Source organism: Ascidia mentula, chromosome 1 (assembly GCF_947561715.1).
Source record: "Ascidia mentula chromosome 1, kaAscMent1.1, whole genome shotgun sequence".
Taxonomy (NCBI): Eukaryota; Metazoa; Chordata; class Ascidiacea; order Phlebobranchia; family Ascidiidae; genus Ascidia; species Ascidia mentula.
This window is the reverse complement of record NC_138566.1, coordinates 5,050,482-5,073,625: the sequence shown is the minus strand read 5'-3', so window position 1 is coordinate 5,073,625 and position 23,144 is coordinate 5,050,482. Positions and strand designations below refer to the sequence as shown.

Here is a 23,144-nt window from a genome sequence, read left to right as displayed (position 1 = left end):
ACAAGGAAATTAGTGATGCACGGAGGCCAATTGTGCTTTAGAATGCGGTTTAAAATAATGATGAATGCTTCGTTCTCTTCATTTGACCCCGGCTGGGCAAGATTTTTGGTAAAAAGCCGCGCTTGGCCCTCATGGGGCAGCAATTTGTCTGTCGTCATTCTATCGTGCAGGAGCGAGTCCGCGTCTGGAGGTAATGACGTAATTAGCGTCGGACAAACATGCCAGAGATTAAATTACACCAATCGTTCCGTCTGCCAATACAGTTCTTCCAATATTACGGCCAGGGCTTTGGAGATTGTGGTACGAGATTTTTTTATTTTTGGAAATTCAAGCCATCGCGGGGAAATACCTCAGTTTCAGAGCAAAACTTGTGTTCACTCCATTTTCGATATTCATGACCCCCCCCCCCCCCCCCCGGTTGTACCTGCTCTCTTCAGACCTGATTATAAGTTATTCTGATGGTGATCGCCCAATTCTGAGGTGGTGAAAGAGAACAAGGCGTTTTCTGTGTTTCGAAAATTAGAGATTTGCAGTTTATTATCTTCTCTGGTAGGCTACACTTTTAGGGGACATTCACACAAGCGCGATACCCGATTTGGCAAAATCAATCAATTATGCCCAGGGCCGATCTGACTATTTAACATACGCACAGTGCATGCAATCTTTACACTGTCAACATGATCAACATGTTGTCACACACACTTAGCAAACGGCTGAACAATAAGCAAAGACAGTGCGCAAACAACATAGTTCAACAAACAGTGTTGACAGCGCGTTGTGTTGGGTACAATTACGAATGGCAGATTGTTGTAAACGAGACAGACGCAGCCTCATAAAGTGTAACATAAAACGAGAGGATACCACTAAATAAACATTACGAAAGCTCTGGATTACAACAATAGCTTAACGTATTTCAGCCATTGAAGCAGTGCTCGGATGAAAGGATTTTACGCTTTGTTCAGCAACCCATAAGTCCTTGAGGTATTAATTTCACATATTTCGATTATCGGAACGTAGGAATTGAATGAAATTTCTGATCGCCATGAAAAATGGAATGGAGGTTGCTGTAGTTCGTAATGCTGATGACAATCATTCTACGAGATCTACGAGTGGTGGTAAGGAAACCAACTTTGCCTAATTCATGGTGAAACCTTGCAAATATTTCTGATTATATTTTAAATATACGAAGTTTCTGTTGGTTGGTAGCGTATATATTTTGCATAATAAAGACAGGGTTGCCATCGTTCAGGACCAAAAAATAAGCACCCTGAATTTTGATGCTGAATATCGGATTTATTCACAAAAATAAGCACGTTTTCATGCAAAAACTTAAGAAAAATTAGCACGTTTCTTAGAAATAAACACTTTGTGTTTTCTTAGAAGATACTTAGACATAAAAACGCTGTGGTAACCCTGCTTTAAGGGTATTGTATTAATTTGATTTGCTGTAATCAGCACATTATGTTGCTAGGTACTGGGCTCGGCTTCATGGTGTAATCGAAAGCAGGGCCGCGTTAGTTAGTGATAAATGTTTGCTTTTATTCATCGTGGTGCCATGGACTGAATAATATGCAAACAAGGTAAACCAACGCTTATCAACAAGCTTCCGACCCCTTTGTGTATAGCTCTTTTTGTGTTAACTGATGTACTAATTTTAACAGAAAACCAAAACGTTTCGTTGCAAGTCTGCGCGGACGAGGTCGGTTTATCAACTGTGCTCAAGGAGAAGTGTCGGAAGAACGGCAGAGAAATAAACTTCGTGGAAACTGCTGGTATCCTACACGAACTCGGTCTACTGTACAAACGACGAAGTCCGGACAAACTAAGTCTTCTACAGAGTGCAGTTCTGCTTGTTGGAGCGTACAAGCGTAATCCTGAAAGCAAGGAGGCCGTAAAGAAAGATTTGAGGCAACTTTGCGACGATGTGATGTCACTGGCCAAAGCCAAATTCCGAAACGTTGATTTGGTTACGGCTGCAGATGATTTCTACCTCCAGGTGGTGAACTACCGCCGTGCTGTACAACGGAAATTGGATTTGGTTAAATCAGAATGCGGCACTGATATTGATTGCAAATTCACGCAATTCGCAATGGAAGCCCAACAGGAATCCACGGACGGTTATTTGGGAATAATGAAGGCGATCGGCGAGTTTTGTGTGAATGACGTCATTGGAAAGCCCCCTTGTCAGTTCAGTCACGTTGGATTTGGTTCGTTGGCGCGGAACGAGGCCACAACTCATTCCGATTTCGAGAGCATGATTTTGTTGGAGGAAGGTGTCCAAACGAGAGGCGACTACCAAGAGGTTTTAGAGTATTTCGAATGGTATTCCGTCATCTTTCAGCTAATTCTGATCATGTTTGGTGAAATGATCATTTCCTTTGCCGCCATTCCGTCTCTCAACGATCCCCACTCAAAGGAAAACAATTGGTTTTACGATTCGTTTGCAAAATGCGGAATATGTCCGGATGGATTTGCCCCTCAAGCAAGTAAAAATCCAATCGGCGACGGGAAGGATTTTAAACTAATTAAACCAGTAAGTTGCATACTGCAGTACCTCACAGAATACCCCACAGACAAAAAACAGTACTTGGGCGATCTACTAACCAGGACTTGCCATGTGTTAGGTGACGTAGATGTGTACAAATGTTACGTCACACAGTTGAGGAAAAATCAGGAAATACAGAGACAGACTTTACGGCTTGCGCTGTGGGCACAAAGCAAAGTGGAGGAAAGCTTGAAAAACTTTAGTCCACAGAGCAGTTTCATTCAGTTTGAGCATAGTAACAAGTTTGATGTGAAACGTTTCATTTACCGAAGCGTTTCCATGCTGATGATGGTCGTGGGTAGAGTTTACGGCATTGAGGAAAGCTCAAGTTACGACATCGTAACGAAACTGCATCAACAAGGAAGAATTTCAGAATATTCTGCACGTTCACTGCATTTGACTGTGGCTGTGGCTTGTTTTTACAGACTGCAAGCGTACGGAAAATATGGTGGTCAAGACGATATGCTATTTAGCAATAATTTCGATGACACAACAGTTCGTGGCGAACTGCTTGAAACCATAGGCGAGAAGCTGCTTGTGGAATTCTTTTGCACTGTTGGTTGCCTTCAGAGTGTTCTGTATTTTTCCGTACACGCGGATCTTAAACTAATCGACAGTTTGTTGCCGAGTATGAAAACATGGATTGAACCAAAGGTTTACCTCTTTTTGAGGCGTTTCAATAAAGCAATAGAAATATTAAAAACAACCAAAGTAACATCGGATTTTGATCACAGCGTTTTTAGAAAACAGTTCGGTGGGCCGAAGGAAGTTTTGAAAGCCTTTCAGCTCTCCCTTCTTGGAGCTTGTTATTTTTTCCAGGAGAAATATTGTTTGTCGCTAAAACCGTTTAACGAGGCTCTGACGATCTTCGCGGAAAACAAACCAAGTCATATGGCCTATTGCCTCAACTCCATTGGTCAATGTCATTACCAACTTAAGCAGTTTGACAAGTGCCATCAGGCTTATGTTCAAGTACTAGCGCTGATGTCAAAGTATTTTTTGGAAAAAAAAACACAATTGTATTGCGTTACTTTCCTATCTATTGCTATGTGTCTAGCTCAACAGGGGAAGCACCTTGCTGCAGTAAAATTCCTGGTCAGAAATTCGGATAATTTTCTCGTTGCACATTCTCCTTTCAATAGGGATATTGCTCAGTACCATTCTGTTCTTGGATTTTGCCTCTCCAAGCTTGGTTTGCATGGCAAAGCCCTCCCACATTTCAAAGCACAACTGGATGTGTTATTGAAGTTAACTGATGACGAACAAAGGGACTTAAAAGTCGCCAATGCTCACTCGCAGTTGGGTGAATGTTACCTCCAACTGAGTGAGAATGAAAACGGATTGAAGCATTTTCAACAGGTGGTAAAAATACGTGAGAGTAACGACGTAAAATCCTTGCACGATATAGTGAAGTGTCAACTTAACGTTGTTCACTGTTTATCATTTGAAGGATCAAGGAATAAGGCGCTGGCCATTATCAATACGTTAATGGACAGTTATAAGCATTGCTGGAAAAAGCTTACAATGAGAAACAGGAATCTGTTTTATTGCTTAGCAGCAAAGTGCCATTTTGATATGAGGAACTTTTCCCAATCGTTAAATTGGAATTTAAAACTTCTGGATCAATACGTGAAATTAAAACGCACAAATTCTGACGTGGAACACATCAGCTGCTTGTACAACGTGGCAAACTGTCAATTTAAGTTAGATCGATACAAAACAGCTTCAAAAACGTACTTGGAATTTCTTGGGCTTCAGTTGCAAGTCAAAGACCCAACGCGCGGCGAGATGATGCAGTGCATAAACTCCATACACTGTCTTCAAGCGTGTTTTCTAAAAACAGGCCAGTTTTCACAAAGCTTGAAGTGGTGCAAGGTCGAACTCGAGTACAGGGAGATCAAGTTGGGTCACGATCAAGTGAGAATCGCAGAATGCCACAACCATATCGGGGCGTGTTACTTCTCAATGGGTTTGCACGCGAACGCTATTACCTCTTACCGGAAAGAAGAAACCTCCCGGACAAACGCAGCCATCAATGCGAACTTCAGGGAACACTCGGAGTGCTTTCACAACTTAGGTTACGTTTCAAATATCAGTGGAAATCAATTGGAAGCTGCAAGTTGGTACCGGAAGGAAGCGGAATTGCTGCGGGAATTTTGCTCCACAGAAGCAGATCGGGAGAAAATGGCTTTGGCGTTTTACGAGTCTGGAAGGTGCCTTCAAATCTGTAGACTCTTCCACGATGCCTTGATATGTTTTGTAGAAGCAATGGAAGTTTTTGATACACTCCAGGATCGGGATTGCGTTTTGCTCAAGATCGTAAATGCTAAAACCAGAGTGGGCCACTGTTTCTTTAAACTAAGAATGTTCGAGGAAGGGTTGGATTTTTTCTGTGATTTTGACGACATTTATCGACTCGATGCCGAAAGCAGAAAACCTGCATTGCTTTGGCGATTAAATCTAACTGCCCGTTGCTATTTTATGATGCGTCGCTACAAAGAGGCCTTTGACACTTTCAAAACTCTCCATGACAATTTGTAAATTCCACAGTGAAACTTTCAAATTGTGGAATATTTTATTTGTCTCGTTAACATGCCGAACTGTTTGTTGAACGTACGTTGAAACGTTAAAATTCAAATGTAATCATTTAATTTGTTTGTAAAATTCTTTATTTCTTTGTAGATTTGTTCATTCCAACTTACAACTATTAATTACTGTATAATACCCGAGTTTTTTCGTACATCAACTCAGCATTGTTTTATTGTAAATATAATAATGGAAATAAATCAGTTGTATAGTGTGCTTCTTCTATTATCCTAGTTTTGGTTTAAAAAAATATTCGCATGGGTGGAGTAATATAGTTTTGCACGTGTCGGAGCGCTACTGCATAAAAACCACAAATTGGATGAAGAAAGAATACAAGACTTGCTGAAGATTATACCATACATGGACGTATTGTTTCTTCAGTTACAGTCACGTTTGGAGTCAAACCGCAAACAATTAGCACAATTTTACATTCAGTAAATAGCATTTTTTACATCATAAACGTTTTATGAACTTGGATTGGGAAATTGGTTTGGCAAAACTTCACGTTTTGTTTTTGTGATCTGGGAAGATAACGTACAATTGTTTGACTACTGTTCCTGCTTGCTTTAAAGCACTTCTTTACCAACGTAACATCGTTTCGCAAAGCGCAAGCTTTGGAAATTTTGAAACTAAGACGTTCGGCTACAGCAGCATGGATTGACTCCTGTCAGGTTAAAGAACTTTATATTGACAAAAATTAAAAGGCATTTAGAAAATGAAAACGTGCGGAATATTTCAAAAGCCTACGACACCCGGTATTCCCAGGCGGTCACCCATCCAAGTACTAACCGGGCCCGACGTTGCTTAACTTCCCAGATCGGACGGGATGGGGTGTTCTCAACGTGGTATGGTCGTAGGCGTTGGTAAAGTGGTGATTTAAAGCAAGCAGGGACAGTAGTCAAGCAATTGTACATTTTAAAAAGCCTTATAACACTTAGCAAGCACTTTAATAAAACATCTGATTCTTATGCCGTGTTGGATGTTTAGCCGCGCAGCAAAAGAACATTTACTTGATTGAAATTCTGATCTTTCCTGTTGCGTTTTTCTCACTACGAAGCTTTGTGCATCATGTACTTCTCAGTTCACGCATGTATATAGGTTACAGCTTATTTTTTTCCATCCTCCGTTACTCTAAAGTATTTCACACAACCGCCGGCACCCAAACTTAATGCAAAACACTACCGTGTCAAACCAAAATCAATGTGTTTTCGTATTTGTCTAGGCACAGCTGTGGCAATGAGAGCAAACACTTTATTAAGAAAGTTATGAATGTACAATTGGTGGCAAAAGAAGTTACCGTAGGTATTTAATGAAGAATACCATTCTTTGCTTCGTCTATTGGATCTTGTACATTTAAGAACTATTGGAAAAATCGTCCCCAAATTTGTATGCCCAAACATAGACAAAAATATTTTCGACGCGCACGATAACTTTTCTCTATATTTCGACACGCACGATAACTTTTCTCTATATTTTCGACACGCAAGAAAAAGTCGACGCCCTGGGTATGAGTATAATTTCATCTCACGTGGTCAAATATGTCGTGAATTTGTTAAAAGAGTTTAAGAAACCAAACGTTATTTTAAAAGAAAACCATATTTTCTTCTCTCGCAACTAATGTAAAATTGTACGAGATCTGACGATCAAATTGCTTTTGCCTGCATGGTACCAACCATAGTTCCAACTGGTTTTGGGTTTATGTAAATACTAACAATATCTCGTAAACTCGTTTACAACTTCTGTCCATTGCAACAAACTCTAGTCAACAAGCGAACTAACCATCCATCATCTGACACAAATTAGAGACTCGTCAACCTCATTACCACCTTTAAGCACAACAATCTTGTCGTTACCTTGATCATCAGGTGGTCCTCGAAGTAGTCGCTTTATGGCCACAAACTCAATTATTCTGGCCCCATGAAGTCATACACGCTACAGCACAAAATGAGACATCGAGCGTAAAGAGGCGAGCGAGCTCGTGAACGAACATAGCTAGTATTCGGTGCTAGAAAAGGTTGTACTATGTTGAACGTGTAGTAAGTTTTTACGGCTTTTGCGGTTGTGCGTTTTGTTGGTCAGAAATAATAACTATAGAGATTTATATTAGGACTGTCAGTATAGCCTGTGTTTGAACAGAAGCATATGGTGTGTTTTATTTGGTTCATTTTACAACAAAGTTATTTGGCTTCATCTTTGCCTCGCTTCTTTTAGCAACGTCTTAGCGTAGGTTCTTGGGACGCTGCGTGGTTTCCAATGTACAAGATCAATGTTGCGTTGCAAAACAAAAAGTAACAATATTTTAATTGTGAAAAAATGTAAATGTGCAGAGCAGACCACCGCACATCAGGCACTTTGATGATAAGCGCAAACAACATAGAAAAAAGAGAAATTCAAAATAAAAATGTATAAAGTCCCCCTCAAATATTTGAACTCTTGCTTCAGGACCAAAAATTAAAGTTGGCAACAATTAATATTCTCCAAAAGCGAGAACACTCGGAAAAATCGAAATGTCTTCTGCATTGAGAGTAAATCTGCGCTTGACCCTGGTAGGGCACCCGTTTGTCAGCATTTCCTCGCGTTGGGGCGGTCACCATCTTGGGTCAATGACTGTGAACTATTTTCCGCGCAACCGCTATTGGTTCTGCCCCGTCAGCGAGTAGGGCAGGGGGAATGTTTTTGAAAGTCGTTGTACGTTAAACACCCCGGTTTGCCGCTGCAAAAAGATAATTATGAAGAAAATGCTAATGCTTAATATGATGCTATTTGCATAAAGTTTCTAAGCACCGAAGGTAACGGGATTTGTCGACAAACGTGTTTGGCTGAGTATATAAGGTGCAAATGCGCGTATAAGAATATTGTCACATTTGTGAATGACCAACTCCGGATTGAGGCGAATATTTTAGTGTGTCAAGCGACTAAAAGTTTGGGTTTTAGATACGTCAGTTGTTCTACGTACAGTTTCTTGTTGTGTCAACCTTGTGTCAGTAGACGAACTCGAACTTCAAAGTAGTTTGCCTTCGATTCATCAGACGGCTACAGGTCTGCGCCTAATTTGTGTTTGAAAAATGCGCTTGCCACGTTGCAAATTGTTCGTAAACACACTCGCCTTTAAGATCTCGTGTTTCACGGGGAAAAAAGGTTTCGGCTATGTTACATAACATTTATGTGTTATTTATATATATACGTATACGCACATACCTATAAGTGTTTGTTCATTTTCACTCAACTATTCATCATTCCAGTCGTAGGTTAAGTTTAAAGTTGCAAAACTAGAAATCGAAGAACATTTGAAAATGGAACCGTAAGTTTCGAATTTGAATATGTTACTATGATAGTGAGATAGGCCAGAACATATGTATTTTCTTCTTAAACCAGGAAATCAAAACCAACCTTTTTTACCCCCTATACTTTGACATTATTGCAATTGTTTTTTTTATATAGATTGCTTTTGTAGTGAGCATTTTGTTCATTGTTTAGATATAGTGGTAATAATTAGACTCTATAATGGTGCGTTAACGCGAACAGTAGACTTCGTAACTCATCTATATGTTACATCTTGAATATTAACTTCCGTTCGAAATGGTTGTTTAAAACGATGTTCGTGTAAATTGCACACTTAGACTAAGACCATAAGCGAAGATCGCATTCATAAAACAAGACATCTCCAGGAAACAGTATAAACTGTACCAAGAATTCGCAAACATTGGCGATAAACCTGAAACGTTTTCTTTGCAGACAACACGAGTTGTCGCTCACCACCTCCAAGGACGACTGGAAGGTCATTCGTGAATGTTACGTCAACTCATTTCGTCACTACCCGCTCTACAAATACATGGTCCCCGACCCTTCCAAGAGAGACGGCTTTCTGCGCGTTTATCTCGACGCCAATTATGACGTCACAGTGGGAAGCGGTCAAGGGTTTCTAGTTAAGCTAACCGTCGGCAAAGAAGGCCAAAAAATCATCGGTGGTTCGATTGGTGTGCCGCCATCTAGTGACGGATATGGGTGGGCGATTGGGAATGACGAACCTTACTGGGAAGCTTACGAGAAGCACGGATTGGCCAAAATATCACAAGATGGACTGGAACGTGTAAAAAGGTAGGTGGTCTTTCATAATCTATACAGATGGCGGGTGATTGGCAGCATTGGTCAAGCGCCCGACCCATATACCAAGAAGAAAACTGATCGGTATTCGTGCCCAGGATATCCTGGATTCAAATCCCGGTACGGTCAAAAAAAAATAATAATAGTCTTTGCAGATTGCCATTATAAAAAGTCGTAAGTGATCCCAAAAAGTTTGTTACTTCATCCCCTACGTTACTTTGTAACACTCAGTGAGGTGGTACTCGTCGAAATTGTTTTACGCAACCACAAAAAATTGACGGAAGAATGTTTTTCAAAGGTACGAAGCCTGGGAAAATGAGATGATTTCTAAGAAATTGTCGTCAACAAGAATCCCGATATGGAACGGATTGTTCTGTGCCATCGACCTTGACTACACGGCGAAAGGTTTTGGATCGTACATGTATCAGGAAATGATCGACATTGCAGCTAATTATTTGGGAAAGATGAACCCCGTAAACCTTCCAGAACATTCGGACAAACAGGCGCCTAACCCAACAGAGCAAGACAGAAAACGGGAGCTTCATGACACGGACATGAATTTAGCACTGGAGCAGAGAGAATTCAAACGAAGCCTCGAGCGCATATTTGAACAGATCCAGAATACTGACGCGCCAAAGTCGCATGTTGCTCCGGTAAACATCCCAGAAAATCGCCAGGCGACCGACAGGCCAACTCAAAGTGCACCGCTGGTCGTTGCCATTACCCACAGCACTCGAGCCTCTCATTTCTACACCATGAACGGATTTGAGTCGGCAGTAAAGCTTCCATTTTGCGACGAGGACAACGCTGTGTTGTTCTACGCGCACGTCTTAGTGCTGGATCCATTCCGAACCGGAAACGCTACAGACTTGGTGATGGCAGTGAGCCAAAATAGCTTTGCGGTAAATTACCTCCCCGGTAAAGCTCGTCTTTGACGACATCTCGCCAGTCAACATCACCATTTCCTTGAAAGCAAAAGTTCAAACTTACAAGCTCAAAACTTACAAGCTTACACCAAGTGCATTTACTAATACTATACATACCTCTGCATTGATAAAGAAGACGTAATATTTTATTAACCATATTACTCGTCGTCTCTCACTTTCGTATTACTCGTCGTCTCTCACTCTAAGTTGCTTGAGAACCTTTACAAAGTCATGTTCAAAGTGTACGCAGAGGATCGGATGTCAAGACCGTTACAGCGTAAATTTAGAGTCAGCGCCTTGGGGCAGCGAAAGACTTTGATCAAATCCTTCTGTGTGGATTTCGGGATGCTATGAGTGTAACGGCGGGGAGTTTACGCTCAGGCCAATTGGACGCCGCGGGCACTTCAAGCATTTTGACATCGCTATTTAAAAACTTCTTCTCGCTCCGTTACAATAACCAATCATTTTTCATGTATTATGAAGTCTGACTTAAGTCAGCAGATTTTTTTGGAAAAATCGCGTTTCTGCAAATAATAGAAAATGTAAGCAATAAAGCACACAAAAATACGCCACACTTGAGTAAATAGAATTGAATCGGGAACTGGAAGCAAATCGAATCGTTTTTTTTTTAATTTTTGTGCCACGGGTAACAAAAAATCAAAAAACGTCATTTTAATTTATGATCACTTCCGTTTCGGCCGATTGTGATCAGTTCACATACTTTTGTACTCTGAAAAACAATTATCAGTATCCAGTTCTCCAAATGGTTCTGCCTAATATTTACATTGGAGACAATGATAGCAAACGCTCAACGAGCAATAGAATTTAGCCGCTACTTGTGCAAATCAGATGTTTAAATGTGTAAATCAGAACATGTGTCCCATATTACCGTTCCTGTCCCATATTAGGTAGAAACAATCGCTGCCTTCAGCGCCATTCGGGTTCGCGTAATTCACCGAACATCATAACCTGCGTTTTTCACCGAAAAGTTTTTCAGACAAGTCGACAAATAAGGGCGTTAGAAGACGAACACCACGAACACTTAAAGCCCAAAATAAGCACAAATATTGGAAAATAAGCACGTTCGCATTTTTAAAACCAATACTTGTGAATATAAGTACAAAGCACGGTATGGTAATCTACCAAGAGAGTAAGTGACTGCCTCATGCTAACATATCATAGATCAAGATGTAAAAACCAAACTAACAAATTAGATACTCGTGTCGGAGAGCAACACAACTGGCACTCGTTTCTGCAATTAATCGAAGTTTAACAGCTGCAATAGGATGAGGAAACATGTTGGTCTTGAAACTATGGTAATCCTCATTTCCACGAAATATCTAAAAGAAAACGAATTTTGACGTTGGTTTTTGTGTTCCGAATGTAATTCATGTGTGATTAGCACGGCTCTATATAACGTAGATTTTATTGACCTTAATGATAAATGCTTTGCAACTTACTATTGGTTGATCGGACGAGTTGCTCACTTCCTTCCAAGTTGATTCTGTGGGACTCGTGTAGTTGATTCTGTACGACGTGACGTGATGATGTTCTCTGTAATCTCCTTGAGTGATGACTCCTGAAACCCAGCGTGTCTCATTCAAGTCCACCTGAATCCATTCTCCAACAACTCCTGTACCGTAGATATAACAATGTCTTTAAAATTGCGCAGTACGCGTGTATTGTTTTTTTGTCAAACCAATCAATTGGTTGTTGTGCGTGAATTAAACTCTGTGCAGATAACCATGTGAGGGCAGCAATATAGGCAGTGGGTGTGGCTTTGGCCCGAAAGCCCCAAAAAGCAAAAGTTACACTCACGGTTGATTGCAGCATGCCAAATACTTTTATGATTGAGTCTCCCATTATGTGCTGCAAATTCATGGTAATTGTTTTCCCACACCGACGAGGCGGACATTGCACTGTCTGGTACATCTCCACTTGCCAGACCCAAATAGCGTTGACAAGCTAAAATGTAGATTTTTGTTATAGCCACTGGTCACAGTAACAAACATAAGCAATAACAAATCAATGAGAGTTTGTCCAAATTTCCTGGGGAAGGTGACTAATAAAAAAACGATCAACCCACCTATCTGCTTGTCACAGTTCTTGCCTTCGAATGGAGGTGAACAAATGCAAGCGTAATCAGCCAAGAGATCAACACAGGTACCTTGGTTCTTGCAAGGATTCCCCAAACTACACTCGTTGATATCTGAAGTTAACAATATTTTTTTTTGGAAAATCATGTTTCGTTCTTAATCTCTTGCCAGAAGTCATACTGTCATTTGCAAGAAATTACATTTGGTGACTTAAAAATATAAATGTGTTACGACTCTAATTCAGAGCTGGCAAAAACTACTTTATAGTCTCACAAGATTGCAATTTGCAAGCAATCATAGTTGGTGAGGCGCTACCAGGTTTATTCTCTACTTTTATTTTTTCTCATTATGAATTTACCTGTAAATACGAACCACGAGGTGGCAGTGCATCCCTCATAATATGAAGTTAATTGAATGTTGCTTCCATTTGTGTATTTGTAAATCGATACAAAACCTCCCGTAACTAATCGGATGGAAATTAGAGGTCAACCATTGTGGTACTGTGGAAAACTTATATGACAACCTGGTATTACTCCTGATTCAACGGCGGCGGCACAAACAGAACCAGTCACGTGGTAAGCGTTGGTTCTACATGGGTAAGTTTGACCTTGACATCCAGGCGGACAGTTGACCTTGATGATGGGATATTGAGTGTCGCCGTCTGTGGAGCAAGTCACTGTAAAGTATTGAAAAAGCTTTTTTTTTAAATAAGAATGAAAATGTAAATTGCATACATTTACTTTGAAATGTGTAGTATGGTGGCCCGGTGGAACAAGTGTTACTTTCAACACCATTTCTATTGCCTCTGGAAATTCTGGTTCCATTATTTTTCTTGTAAACTTCCACAAGTCCACCAGATGCTGCAAAATATTTCTGGTTTTTGTACAAAAGGAAGCAAATCTCGAATAGTTTCAAAAAATAAGAAAATTACTTAAACTTACCGTCGATTATTTGTTCCTGCATAGCTGCAAGACAAACTGGTCCTGCAGAGTAGACACCAACACCACACAACGTAGAGTGTTGCTTCCAGCAGTGGGCCGGACATATCAGCTTCGAGATTGAGTGGTTGAGTGCAGAAAACTCCGTATTACAAGTGACAGTTGCAGTAATGCTTTCGAATTGGAATAAAAAGACACAAGCCACGACAAATCGGTAAATGGCTTGACTCAAATTGAAGTTTTCCATTGCTAATTTTTAACTGATATTTAATCAATAAATATTTCATTAACTTTCGAAAATCTAAGCCATATTATCTTTATTTCAATTTTACTTTACCTTTCGCACAAATATTATCGTGTCATTGACAAAAAAGTATAACTTCATGCATAACTGATCTTCTCTGACAGATTCACATTTTCCAACCTGACAACCTTATAGTAACCGCTGTAAATATTACTATTACAACTTTGTGTCAACTCTTCTAGTTTTATAAAACATGTTTCGCTTTATTAAGCATCATCAGTTCTTATCTATTTGATTAAAGTTGTAATAGTAATATTTGAAATTGAAGTTTTGCTCGTGTCACACCAAAAAAGTGTTGCTGGTTTGGTGGATTTCGAGAAGTTAAAACATTATCATTGTCAACTACTGTAAATGCACAGCATTATGCCATGCTTCCATTCTAGATAGTTCATGGTCCATTTCATAAATGGCATTTTCATTGCCAGATATGATTGCTGATAATAAAGAGAACATGAAACTTTTTATTTGATGAAAATTATCTGTACCCGCAACTAGATGCGATCATGTCAACTGTAGCCAGAACAACAGCGATTCTAAAGAAAACGGAATTAGGTGACGTGCAATGACGTCATCATTTATTTTTTTATGATATTGGCGCAGAGATTTCAATTCAGATTTTAACCTAATCTTCATATCCATTACATATATTTACAAGCATAATGAGGCCGTATCACCTCTCTGAACTTCAAACATTGTTATGATGTCCAAAGTTTCTCAACCACTGGACTGTATGAAAGTCAAAAATATGGCCGTGTTGGTGACCGTTGGTGAAAATGTTTATTTGCCATCGAATAATACCTGACTACATCCTCAACCAACAATAACTGTATTATGACTAACGGCAGGTGGTTTATAAACTTGGACGCACAAATTTAAAATAAATTTACTTTTTCGATTTTAAGTTTCCAAACTAACATGACTAAAACCCTGATGTGTACTAAAGGCATACACAAATGTGACGTCCAGATATATCCGAATGATATTGACAGCTAACCAGCCAGGCGCTGACTGCATGTGATTTGTTACGTACCTGATTAACAGCAGAAATAAAGCGCCAGCATGTTCTGTATCATTCGGGTTTACACATTTTGCCCAACAAGACTACCTGCGTTGTTACTGAATATTTTCCAGAAAACACTGCACCTCTCACAGTTGAACCCAGACGATCTGTATGGATTCTATTGCAGTTAATTACATTGCAGTCCAATCATTTCTCATCATCATGTGTTTTAATTGCGCGGATACAGCAGCGCAAACATTGGTTTTAACCTGGCGTTCTCCTCGTAAAAATCAACCTCAATTTTTTAAATAAAAATGTAAATGTAAATTGCATTCATTTACTCTGTAATGTGATACATTCCACGTCACTTCCCCATGTCGTTCTACCTCAAGGAGTTTGGCGGGATCATTAGTTACTAAATTAAGCGATACAACCCCAAAACTTTTACAGCAATTTGTCTGAATTTGCTTGAACTAATTGCGTTATAAAATCAAATGAGAATAAGTAATAAAGGTTTAGATTATGTTTGAGGAGAACATTGTGCGTATGTAAATATCCACAGGTATAACTTACTAAGGGTTCAAGGTGCAAAATATCACTATAACAACAACACAGTCATCATTTCTACTTTATACGTTTGACTAAAGCCCGAAATTGATCATGTGTCAGCAATACCCAGTATTCAGTAACACGTATTGTGTGTTCGCATCCGGACAAACTCCTCGTTAATGTATTAATAGGCTCTGACGTTTAGCCTCAGAGTTGGTCCTCATTTCACTTTAAACTTACATGGTATGGCCAAATGAACTCTGGTCTTGCAACGACCTGGAATCGAAGTCATGGAACGAAAAACTTTGTTTTCAGTAGCTGCGAAAGAACTTGCGACCACCTATTTGACCTTTTCCTTTTCCAAGCTTTCACGTTTACATTCGTTTACTCCACTTCTCTCACCTCAATTACTTCACCATTCACCTGCTTGATTTAATGTTTATGTTAATTTTTATATTAATTTATGTAATTGAACGCACTGCACGGTCACCACACGTTCATTTCGTATCGCAGCGATAGCGGATTTATGCAAGAAAATCAAGTGGTAAACCGTAGTACGGGAACAGGCTTGTGGTTAGCCATTAACGCAGCGTCCTGAGGGCCTAGGAAAGCGTTGTTTCAAGAAGTGTAACAGTAGTTAAAGAAACAAAACATACAAAACCTTCTTTACGCCTGTGTACAACATGGTCATGCATTTTTGTAGGGACTTCAATGAAAGTACGCTTTGAGCAACAAATGGAAAGAAATGGTGACAAAAGCATACGAAACGTCCTTCCTTATGTAGAGACATTCATATTCTAGTTGGATCAACTCTGGATGCTACAAGCGCAATAAGAATGGTAAACGCATTGCAACACAAGCGGTCGGTTGCGTGAACGCATTTATATACTGTTGGAAAACCGCCATCAGCTGGTGTTTGTATATGTTTGGTTGTTTTAATCTTGTTTTACGTAACGGACGGGTGATTGGCAACATTGGTCAAGCGCCCGACTCATATGCCAGGAAGACAACCTGATTCGTGACCAGGACATTCTGGGTTCCAATCCCAGTGTGGACAAAAAAAACGAGGACAAAAGGAAGATGAAATGAAAAGTTTTTACTTACATTTTTTTTAGTCTAATATGAGCTTTTATTTGCAAAATGAATTATTTTATTAAAATTTTCGCTATGTTTAACGGCGATTCAGCAAAAGCGCATTAAAATAACCATTAAGCATGTTTACAATAAAAATTGAACGACGTCTGTCGCAGTGCAAAGAGAAAACACTCAAAGCCAGCAAACACAATGTTCACAATTCAAGACATAGGATAAGTATCAGTTCAAAACACGTTCAATATCGCTTGCCGGTCATAGCACTTTCCAACCCTGCTTGCAGAAATATTTCGGCCATGGTTAAAAAGAGTTTGGAGGCCCTTGCAGCAACTGCCCTGTGCTATAATAAGAGCGGTGTAACAAAATTGATTTAGCATGTAAGATACTCGTGTCGGAGAGCAGTTTGATATGTATTACTCGTTTCGACAATTAATCGAAGTTTAACAGCTGCAACAGGATGAGGAAACATGTTGGTCTTGAAACTATGGTAATCCACATTTCCAGAAAAGATCTGCATAGTTATAAAATATTTTTAGCATTTTCTTGCATAGTTTTGTAGTTTACAGATGCATGATTGACTTGGTATAACAAAATACACTTTATCGATCAAAATCATTTTTGTGTGCCAAAGGTAATTCATGTGTCATTAGCTCGGCTCTATAAAACGTAGATTTTTTTAACATAATGATAAATGCGTTGCTACTTACTATGGGTTGATCGCACGAGTTGCTCACTTCCTTCCAAGTTGATTCTACAGGACTCATGTAGTTGATTCTGTACGACGTGACGTAATGTAATTTTTCTCCTCTGGGATCTCCTTGAGTGATGACTCCTGACACGCAGTGAGTCTCATTCAAGTCCACCTGAATCCATTGCTTTTTTATTTGTTTCCTCCTCGTTAATGTATTAATAGGCTCTGACGTTTAGCCTCAGAGTTTGTCCTAATCCCACATCAAAATTACGTAGTGGTCAATTGTCCTCTGGTGCCACGGTGTCACATGAACAATCGGCTTACGATCAAATATTTGTTGAAGACGAAACGTTTAAGACACCAGGGATACAATTTAAGCAAAGCACAAGTAACCACGCTGTGTTAAGTGCTGTTATATTAAAACCTTTTTTTTAGGACTCGGGTTGTTCGGATTGTCAGTAATTGCATATTTACCAGCCTATATGAGTTCTAGTAGATGGTAGCTATTAGGAAAGAGAACTGACAGCTTAATCATTTTCGCTAAAAATAACCGTTAGAATGATTTGATTGAATGCTACAAACGACTATGGGACAGGTCGGACAAGTTGTGCGGGTTATCATTTGCACTATATTTGCACGTAATGTGTGCTGGATTCGGATATCCACGTAAGTAGTCCCACTTCTGCTGCTGTTCGTATTTCCCTGGCACTTTGTGCACCTTTTGAAATCGAACGGCGTTCGTTTTCGGGTAACAATGAGGACCGGGATATTATTACGTCACCAATTCTTCCCATGCAATACCGACGAAACACAACACATGCATGTACGCTCATTCAACCGAAAAATTTACTCTGTTTACTCTGTGACGTTCTCTTTTCATTTTGACAGAGGTGTACATGGTGGGCATTTCCCGCCACCGAAACTTATTTTCATAGAAATACCAATATGCGCCCTCAAGTTCTTTGCCCGCCCAAATGTAGTGGTGTGGCAAACAACAATGAAATAATCCCGAAGTTCAAATGCGAAAAATCGCGAATATTTATTCCATGATTAATTGTCATACGCTGGAAACAAAATTATTCAAAAAAAAACGATATAATAACAGCCGTATTACAATTTGTTGAACTTATATATTTGTTTAAGCAATATGGCCAATAATGTTTTCATAGTGAGCTGCAGACAGGGCCACTGTTTCGACCAATTGTGTCTATAGTAACCACAAAGTGGAGGTCTTGCTGATTCTTTGGCACAGTGGCCCTGTAGGCAGCTTATATACTTGTGTTTTGTTTAACGCACGTTCTGCAAACAGTGTGAGATTTTAACGCGGTGAATAAACAACAGTATTCCACCTAGATGCAAAAAACAGACGACTTTAAATAAGAAATCCAATGCTAAGATGCTGTAAGTCAGGGTGTGTCAGTCCCAGTCGTTCAACGGGACCGTTGAATATGAGCAAATTTGTGTTTGAAACGTTTTCACAATTCAGGACCTTAGCTTTGGGTTTCTTATTTTAAATATATCGCATATCCGAAGTTCCACTGCAGAATTTACAACATGTCAATAAGCGTTTTAAACACACCAAAGGCTTCTTGGAATCGACGCATCCTAAAAAGACAGCGGCCAGTTAGATCTAATCGCCACAGCATTGCACGTCTTCTGCTTTCGGCTTGAAGCCGATAAATATCGTCAAACGTACGGAACATTTCCAATCCTTCCTCGAACATCCCTAAGGCAATGAAACATTGACCCATCCTGCTTTTAGTATTCACAATATCAAGCAAAACTCTATCTCGATGCAGCAATGAGTCAAAAGCTTCCAGTGCTTCTACGAAACGTTCCAAAGCATTGTGGAAATGTTTGCATGTTTGAAGGCACGTTCCAGCCTCGTAAAACGCCGAAGCCATTTTCTCTTTCCCCGTTTCTGTGGATCCAAATTCCCGCAGCAATTCCGCTTCCTTCCGGTACCAACTTGCAGCTTCCAATTGGTTTCCACTGATGCTTAAAACGTAACCTATGTTGTGGAGGCACTCCGAGTGAGCCTTAAAGTTCGTATCACTTGCTGTACTTCTCCAAGCGGTTTCTTCTTTCTGGTAAGAGGTAATAGCGGCCGCGTGCAAACCCATTGAGAAGTAACATGCCCCGATATGGTTGTGGCATTCTGCGATTCTCACTTGATCGCGACCCAACTTGATCTGTCTGTACTCGAGTTCGACCTTGCACCACTTCAAGCTTTTTAAAAACTGGCCTGTTTTTAAAAAACACGTCTGAAGGCAGTTTATGGAGTTTATGCATTTTTGTAACTCGGCGCCGTCGTTTGTTGCTGGCTTGCAGCTGTCCTTGCTGGCTTGCAGCTGAAGCACAAGAAATTCTAAGTATGTTTTTGAAGCTATGTTGTATTGATGTAACTTAAATTGACAGTTTGCCACGTTGTACAAGCAGCTGCTGTGTTCCATGTTAGAGTGTGTACGCTTTGTTTTCGCATATTGATTCAGAAGTTTTAAATTCCAATTTAACGATTGGGAAAAGTTCCTCATATCGTAATGGCACTTTGCTGCAAGGCGATATACCAAATGACTGTTGCTTTCCGCAAGCTTTCTCCAACAATCTCTACTTTTCATTAAAACAAGTAGAATATCCAACGCCTCGTTTCTGGATCCCTCGTATGATAAACAGTGAGCAATGTTAAGTTTACACATTACTATATCGTGCATAGATTTTACGTCGTTGCTCTCACGTATTTTCATCTCAATTTGAAAATGCTTCAATCCGTTTTTATTCTCACTCAGATGGAGATAACATTCACCTAACTGCGAGTGAGCATTGGCGACTTTTAAGTCCCTTTGCTGGTCATCGGTCAACTTCAAGACCACATCCAGCTGTGCCTTGAAGTGTGGGAGGGCTTTGCCGTGCAAACCAAGGTTGGAGAGGCAAAATCCAAGAACAGAATGGAACCGCGCAACAGATCTATCCGATCCTAGCTGATGTTCCAAATTTATATTTAGGACTTTTGCTGCAGCAAGGTGCTTCCCCTGTTGAGATAGACACATAGCAATAGATATGAAAGTAAAGCAACGCAGATGTGAGGTTGGGGGTTTGCGGTCTTTCGACGTCAGGGCAAGAACTTGATCAAATGCTTGGTAGCACTTGTCAAACTGCTTAAGTCTGTAGTAGCATTGACCAATGGAGTTTAAGCAAATCGCCACATGTTTGGTTTGGTTTTCCGAGAAGATCGTCAGAGCCTCGTTAAACGATTTCAGCGACAGACGATATTCATGTTGGGCGAAAAAGCAAGCTCCCAGAAGAGAGAGTTGAGTGGCTTTGAAAACTTCCTTCGGCCCACCGAACTGTTTTCTAAAAACGCAGTGATCAAAATCGGATGTTACTTCGGTTGTTTTTAATATTTCTATTGCTTTATTGAAACGCCTCAGAAAGAGATAAACCTTTGGTTCAATCCATGTTTTCATACTCGGCAACAAACTGTCGATTAGTTTAAGATCTGCGTGTACGGAAAAATACAGAACACTCTGTAGGCACCCAACAGTGCAAAAGAATTCCACAAGCAGCTTCTCGCCTATGGTTTCAAGCAGTTCGCCACGAACTGTTGTGTCATCGAAATTATTGCTAAATAGCATATCGTCTTGACCACCATATTTTCCGTACGCTTGCAGTCTGTAAAAACAAGCCACAGCCACAGTCAAATGCAGTGAACGTGCAGAATGTTCTGAAATTCTTCCTTGTTGATGCAGTTTGGTTACGATGTCGTAACTTGAGCTTTCCTCAATGCCGTAAACTCTACCCACGACCATCATCAACATAGAAACGCTTCGGTAAATGAAACGTTTCACATCAAACTTGTTACTATGCTCAAACTGAATGAAACTGCTCTGTGGACTAAACTTTTTAAAGCTTTCCTCCACTTCACTTTGTGCCCACATCGCAAACCGCAAAGTCTTTCTCTGGATTTCCTGATTTTTCCTCAACTGGGTGACGTAACATTTGTACACATCTACGTCACCTAACACATGGCATGTCCTGGTTAGTAGATCGCCCAAGTACTGTTTTTTGTCTGCGGGGTATTCCGTGAGGTACTGCAGTATGCCACTTACTGGTTTAATTAGTTTAAAATCCTTCCCGTCGCTAATTGGATTTTTGCTTGCTTGAGGGGCAAATCCATCCGGACATATTCCGCATTTTGCAAACGAATCGTAAAACCAATTGTTTTCCTTTGAGTGGGGATCGTTAAGAGACGGAATGGCGGCAAAGGGAATGATCATTTCACCAAACATGATCAGAATTAGCTGAAAGATGACGGAATACCATCCGAAATACTCTAAAACCTCTTGGTAGTCACCTCTCGTTTGGACACCTTCCTCCAACAAAATCATGCTCTCGAAATCGGAATGAGTTGTGGCCTCGTTCCGCGCCAACGAACCAAAACCAACGTGACTGAACTGACAAGGGGGCTTTCCCATGACGTCATTCACACAAAACTCGCCAACAGCCTTCATTATTCCTAAATAACCGTCCGTGGATTCCAGTTGGGCTTCCATTGCGAATTGCGTGAATTTGCCATCAATATCAGTGCCGCATTCTGATTTCACCAAATCCAATTTCCGTTGTACAGCACGGCGGTAGATGTCCACCTGGAGGTAGAAATTATCTGCAGCCGTAACTAAATCAACGTTTCGGTATTTGGCTTTGGCCAGTGACGTCACATCGTCGCAAAGTTGCCTCAAATCTTTCTTTACGGCCTCCTTGTTTTCAGGATTACGCTTGTACGCTCCAACAAGCAGAACCGCACTCTGCAGAAGACTTAGTTTGTCCGGACTCCGACGTTTGTAAAGAAGACCGAGTTCGTGCAGGATACCAGCAGTTTCGACGAAATTTATTTCTCTGCCGTTTTTCCGACACTTTTCCCTTAGTGCACTACCTAAACCCACCTCTTCCACACATGGTGGCATCGTGGCGTTTTGTTTATCTGCAAAAAAGAAACAGCAATTTCAAGTGAGCACATGAAGTGTAGGTGCTTAGTTTTTAAGCGTCACCGTATCTTATCGAAGGCAACTATGTTTACAACGCAATGATACCTAGCAAACTTTACCGCGCAGGCATTGCGTAAACCGACCCGTTGTAACATTTACAGGACCAGCTTCTAGCATTTTTAGCAGCTACAACGTCACGAATATTCTAACAATTAAATTTCATGCATTAAGTATAGTTCTTGATGGTTTACTGTTTCGAAAAGAGACTGACTGTTAAACATTTATATTTGTACACGCTTTAGCGCGCTTGAACTCGCCTCCTCAGGTGCTGTAAATGACAGTGCACCAGTAAGTACTGTAGGTATAGACTACAGACTGACCAACAGTAGGAACTGTGGTAAAGTAGGATTTTCTCACCAACACTAGAAGATGCCGTAGCACGGTCTTCCAGGTCGTCCACAGTATTAGAATCTACAACAACCTCCATTCGACCTTCCATGGCATTCAGAACACAATACGTAGTTGTTCACTCCCTGTGTTTCGTTAGACGAAAGCTGCGAAATTGATACTTCACGCTTCGACGGCCATATCAACCAAGCGTAACATCAACAAACTTTTTTCAGAAAGCAATAGATCCTGGCTGAAATATTGAAGGAAAATGAGTATTTCATTCCGGCGGTACATATGTTTTCATTGTTAACTTGTCTTACTATCACTCGGCATGTGACAACATCTGCTGATTCACAGCAACCTGCGTTCAGTAATTCTGTCCAACACAACGCACTATGCGTGGGTCAACTTTATTTAACGATTTTGTGTGTGGGCGGCCTTTCCTGATTCTTCAACAATTTGCTCGGTTGCCGATGATGCTGAGCTATAAAGATTGCACTGTGCGCAGTTGCCGGCAGGTCTTTCAAGCACCAAAATATCACGCATATCACAAACCTCACCCAAGTGCATTGTTATCCGATCATTTGCATTTTTGTGTGAGCCACAACTTTCTCTATGTAATGGCAACAAAGTGCTAGGCAATCTAAGCAACCCCCGGGGCTATTTATATCATGGCCATAAGGTCTTCCAACAAGTGCTTGTGGATTAGTGGTTAGTTTGATAAAAAAGAGAGGTTAGTGTATTATGCGAATTGTATAGTTAGTTAATATGGGATTATGGGTGGTTAGTAAATAGGGGATTATAGGTGGTTTAGTTAATAGGGGATTATGGGTGGTTTAGTTAATAGGGGATTATGGGTGGTTAGTAAATAGGGGATTATAGGTGGTTTAGTTAATAGGGGATTATGGGTGGTTTAGTTAATAGGGGATTATGGGTGGTTT

General features: G+C 40.4%; 3 protein-coding genes and 1 non-coding gene across 4 annotated transcripts; 2 read left to right on the top strand and 2 right to left on the bottom strand.

The window, feature by feature from the left end:
- Positions 1-1,008: 1,008 nt before the first annotated feature.
- LOC145907598 (uncharacterized) lies at positions 1,009-5,149 on the top strand. The gene is made up of 2 exons (XM_082994921.1): positions 1,009-1,115; positions 1,662-5,149. The coding sequence occupies exons 1-2, from the start codon at positions 1,025-1,027 to the stop codon at positions 5,084-5,086; spliced, it is 3,516 nt and encodes a 1,171-aa protein (XP_082851047.1). The 5' UTR covers positions 1,009-1,024; the 3' UTR covers positions 5,087-5,149.
- A 722-nt stretch (positions 5,150-5,871) lies between these two features.
- On the bottom strand, positions 5,872-5,990 carry LOC145887794 (5S ribosomal RNA). Its single transcript, XR_014399280.1, has one exon. It is a non-coding gene; the product is annotated as a 5S ribosomal RNA (ribosomal RNA).
- A 2,898-nt stretch (positions 5,991-8,888) lies between these two features.
- Positions 8,889-10,170, top strand: LOC145895127 (uncharacterized). Its single transcript, XM_082983926.1, has 2 exons — positions 8,889-9,229; positions 9,534-10,170. Exons 1-2 carry the CDS (start codon positions 8,964-8,966, stop codon positions 10,168-10,170), a joined length of 903 nt encoding a protein of 300 aa, XP_082840052.1. The 5' UTR covers positions 8,889-8,963.
- Positions 10,171-18,020: 7,850 nt separating this feature from the next.
- LOC145895028 (uncharacterized) lies at positions 18,021-22,328 on the bottom strand. The gene is made up of 2 exons (XM_082983811.1): positions 22,231-22,328; positions 18,021-21,809 (listed from the first exon to the last, which is right to left on the bottom strand). Exons 1-2 carry the CDS (start codon positions 22,310-22,312, stop codon positions 18,379-18,381), a joined length of 3,513 nt encoding a protein of 1,170 aa, XP_082839937.1. The 5' UTR covers positions 22,313-22,328; the 3' UTR covers positions 18,021-18,378.
- Positions 22,329-23,144: the final 816 nt, after the last annotated feature.

What these genes read in the sequence shown, in the direction of transcription:
- LOC145907598 (XM_082994921.1), top strand. Translation starts at nt 1,025, where the DNA reads ATGAAATTTCTGATCGCCATGAAAAATGGAATGGAGGTTGCTGTAGTT. An exon ending in TACGAGATCTACGAGTGGTG is followed by an intron (nt 1,116 to 1,661) that starts GTAAGGAAACCA and finishes TAATTTTAACAG; the next exon opens with AAAACCAAAACGTTTCGTTG.
- LOC145895127 (XM_082983926.1), top strand. Translation starts at nt 8,964, where the DNA reads ATGGTCCCCGACCCTTCCAAGAGAGACGGCTTTCTGCGCGTTTATCTC. An exon ending in GGACTGGAACGTGTAAAAAG is followed by an intron (nt 9,230 to 9,533) that starts GTAGGTGGTCTT and finishes TGTTTTTCAAAG; the next exon opens with GTACGAAGCCTGGGAAAATG.
- LOC145895028 (XM_082983811.1), bottom strand. Translation starts at nt 22,312, where the DNA reads ATGGAAGGTCGAATGGAGGTTGTTGTAGATTCTAATACTGTGGACGAC. An exon ending in TACGGCATCTTCTAGTGTTG is followed by an intron (nt 21,810 to 22,230) that starts GTGAGAAAATCC and finishes TCTTTTTTGCAG; the next exon opens with ATAAACAAAACGCCACGATG.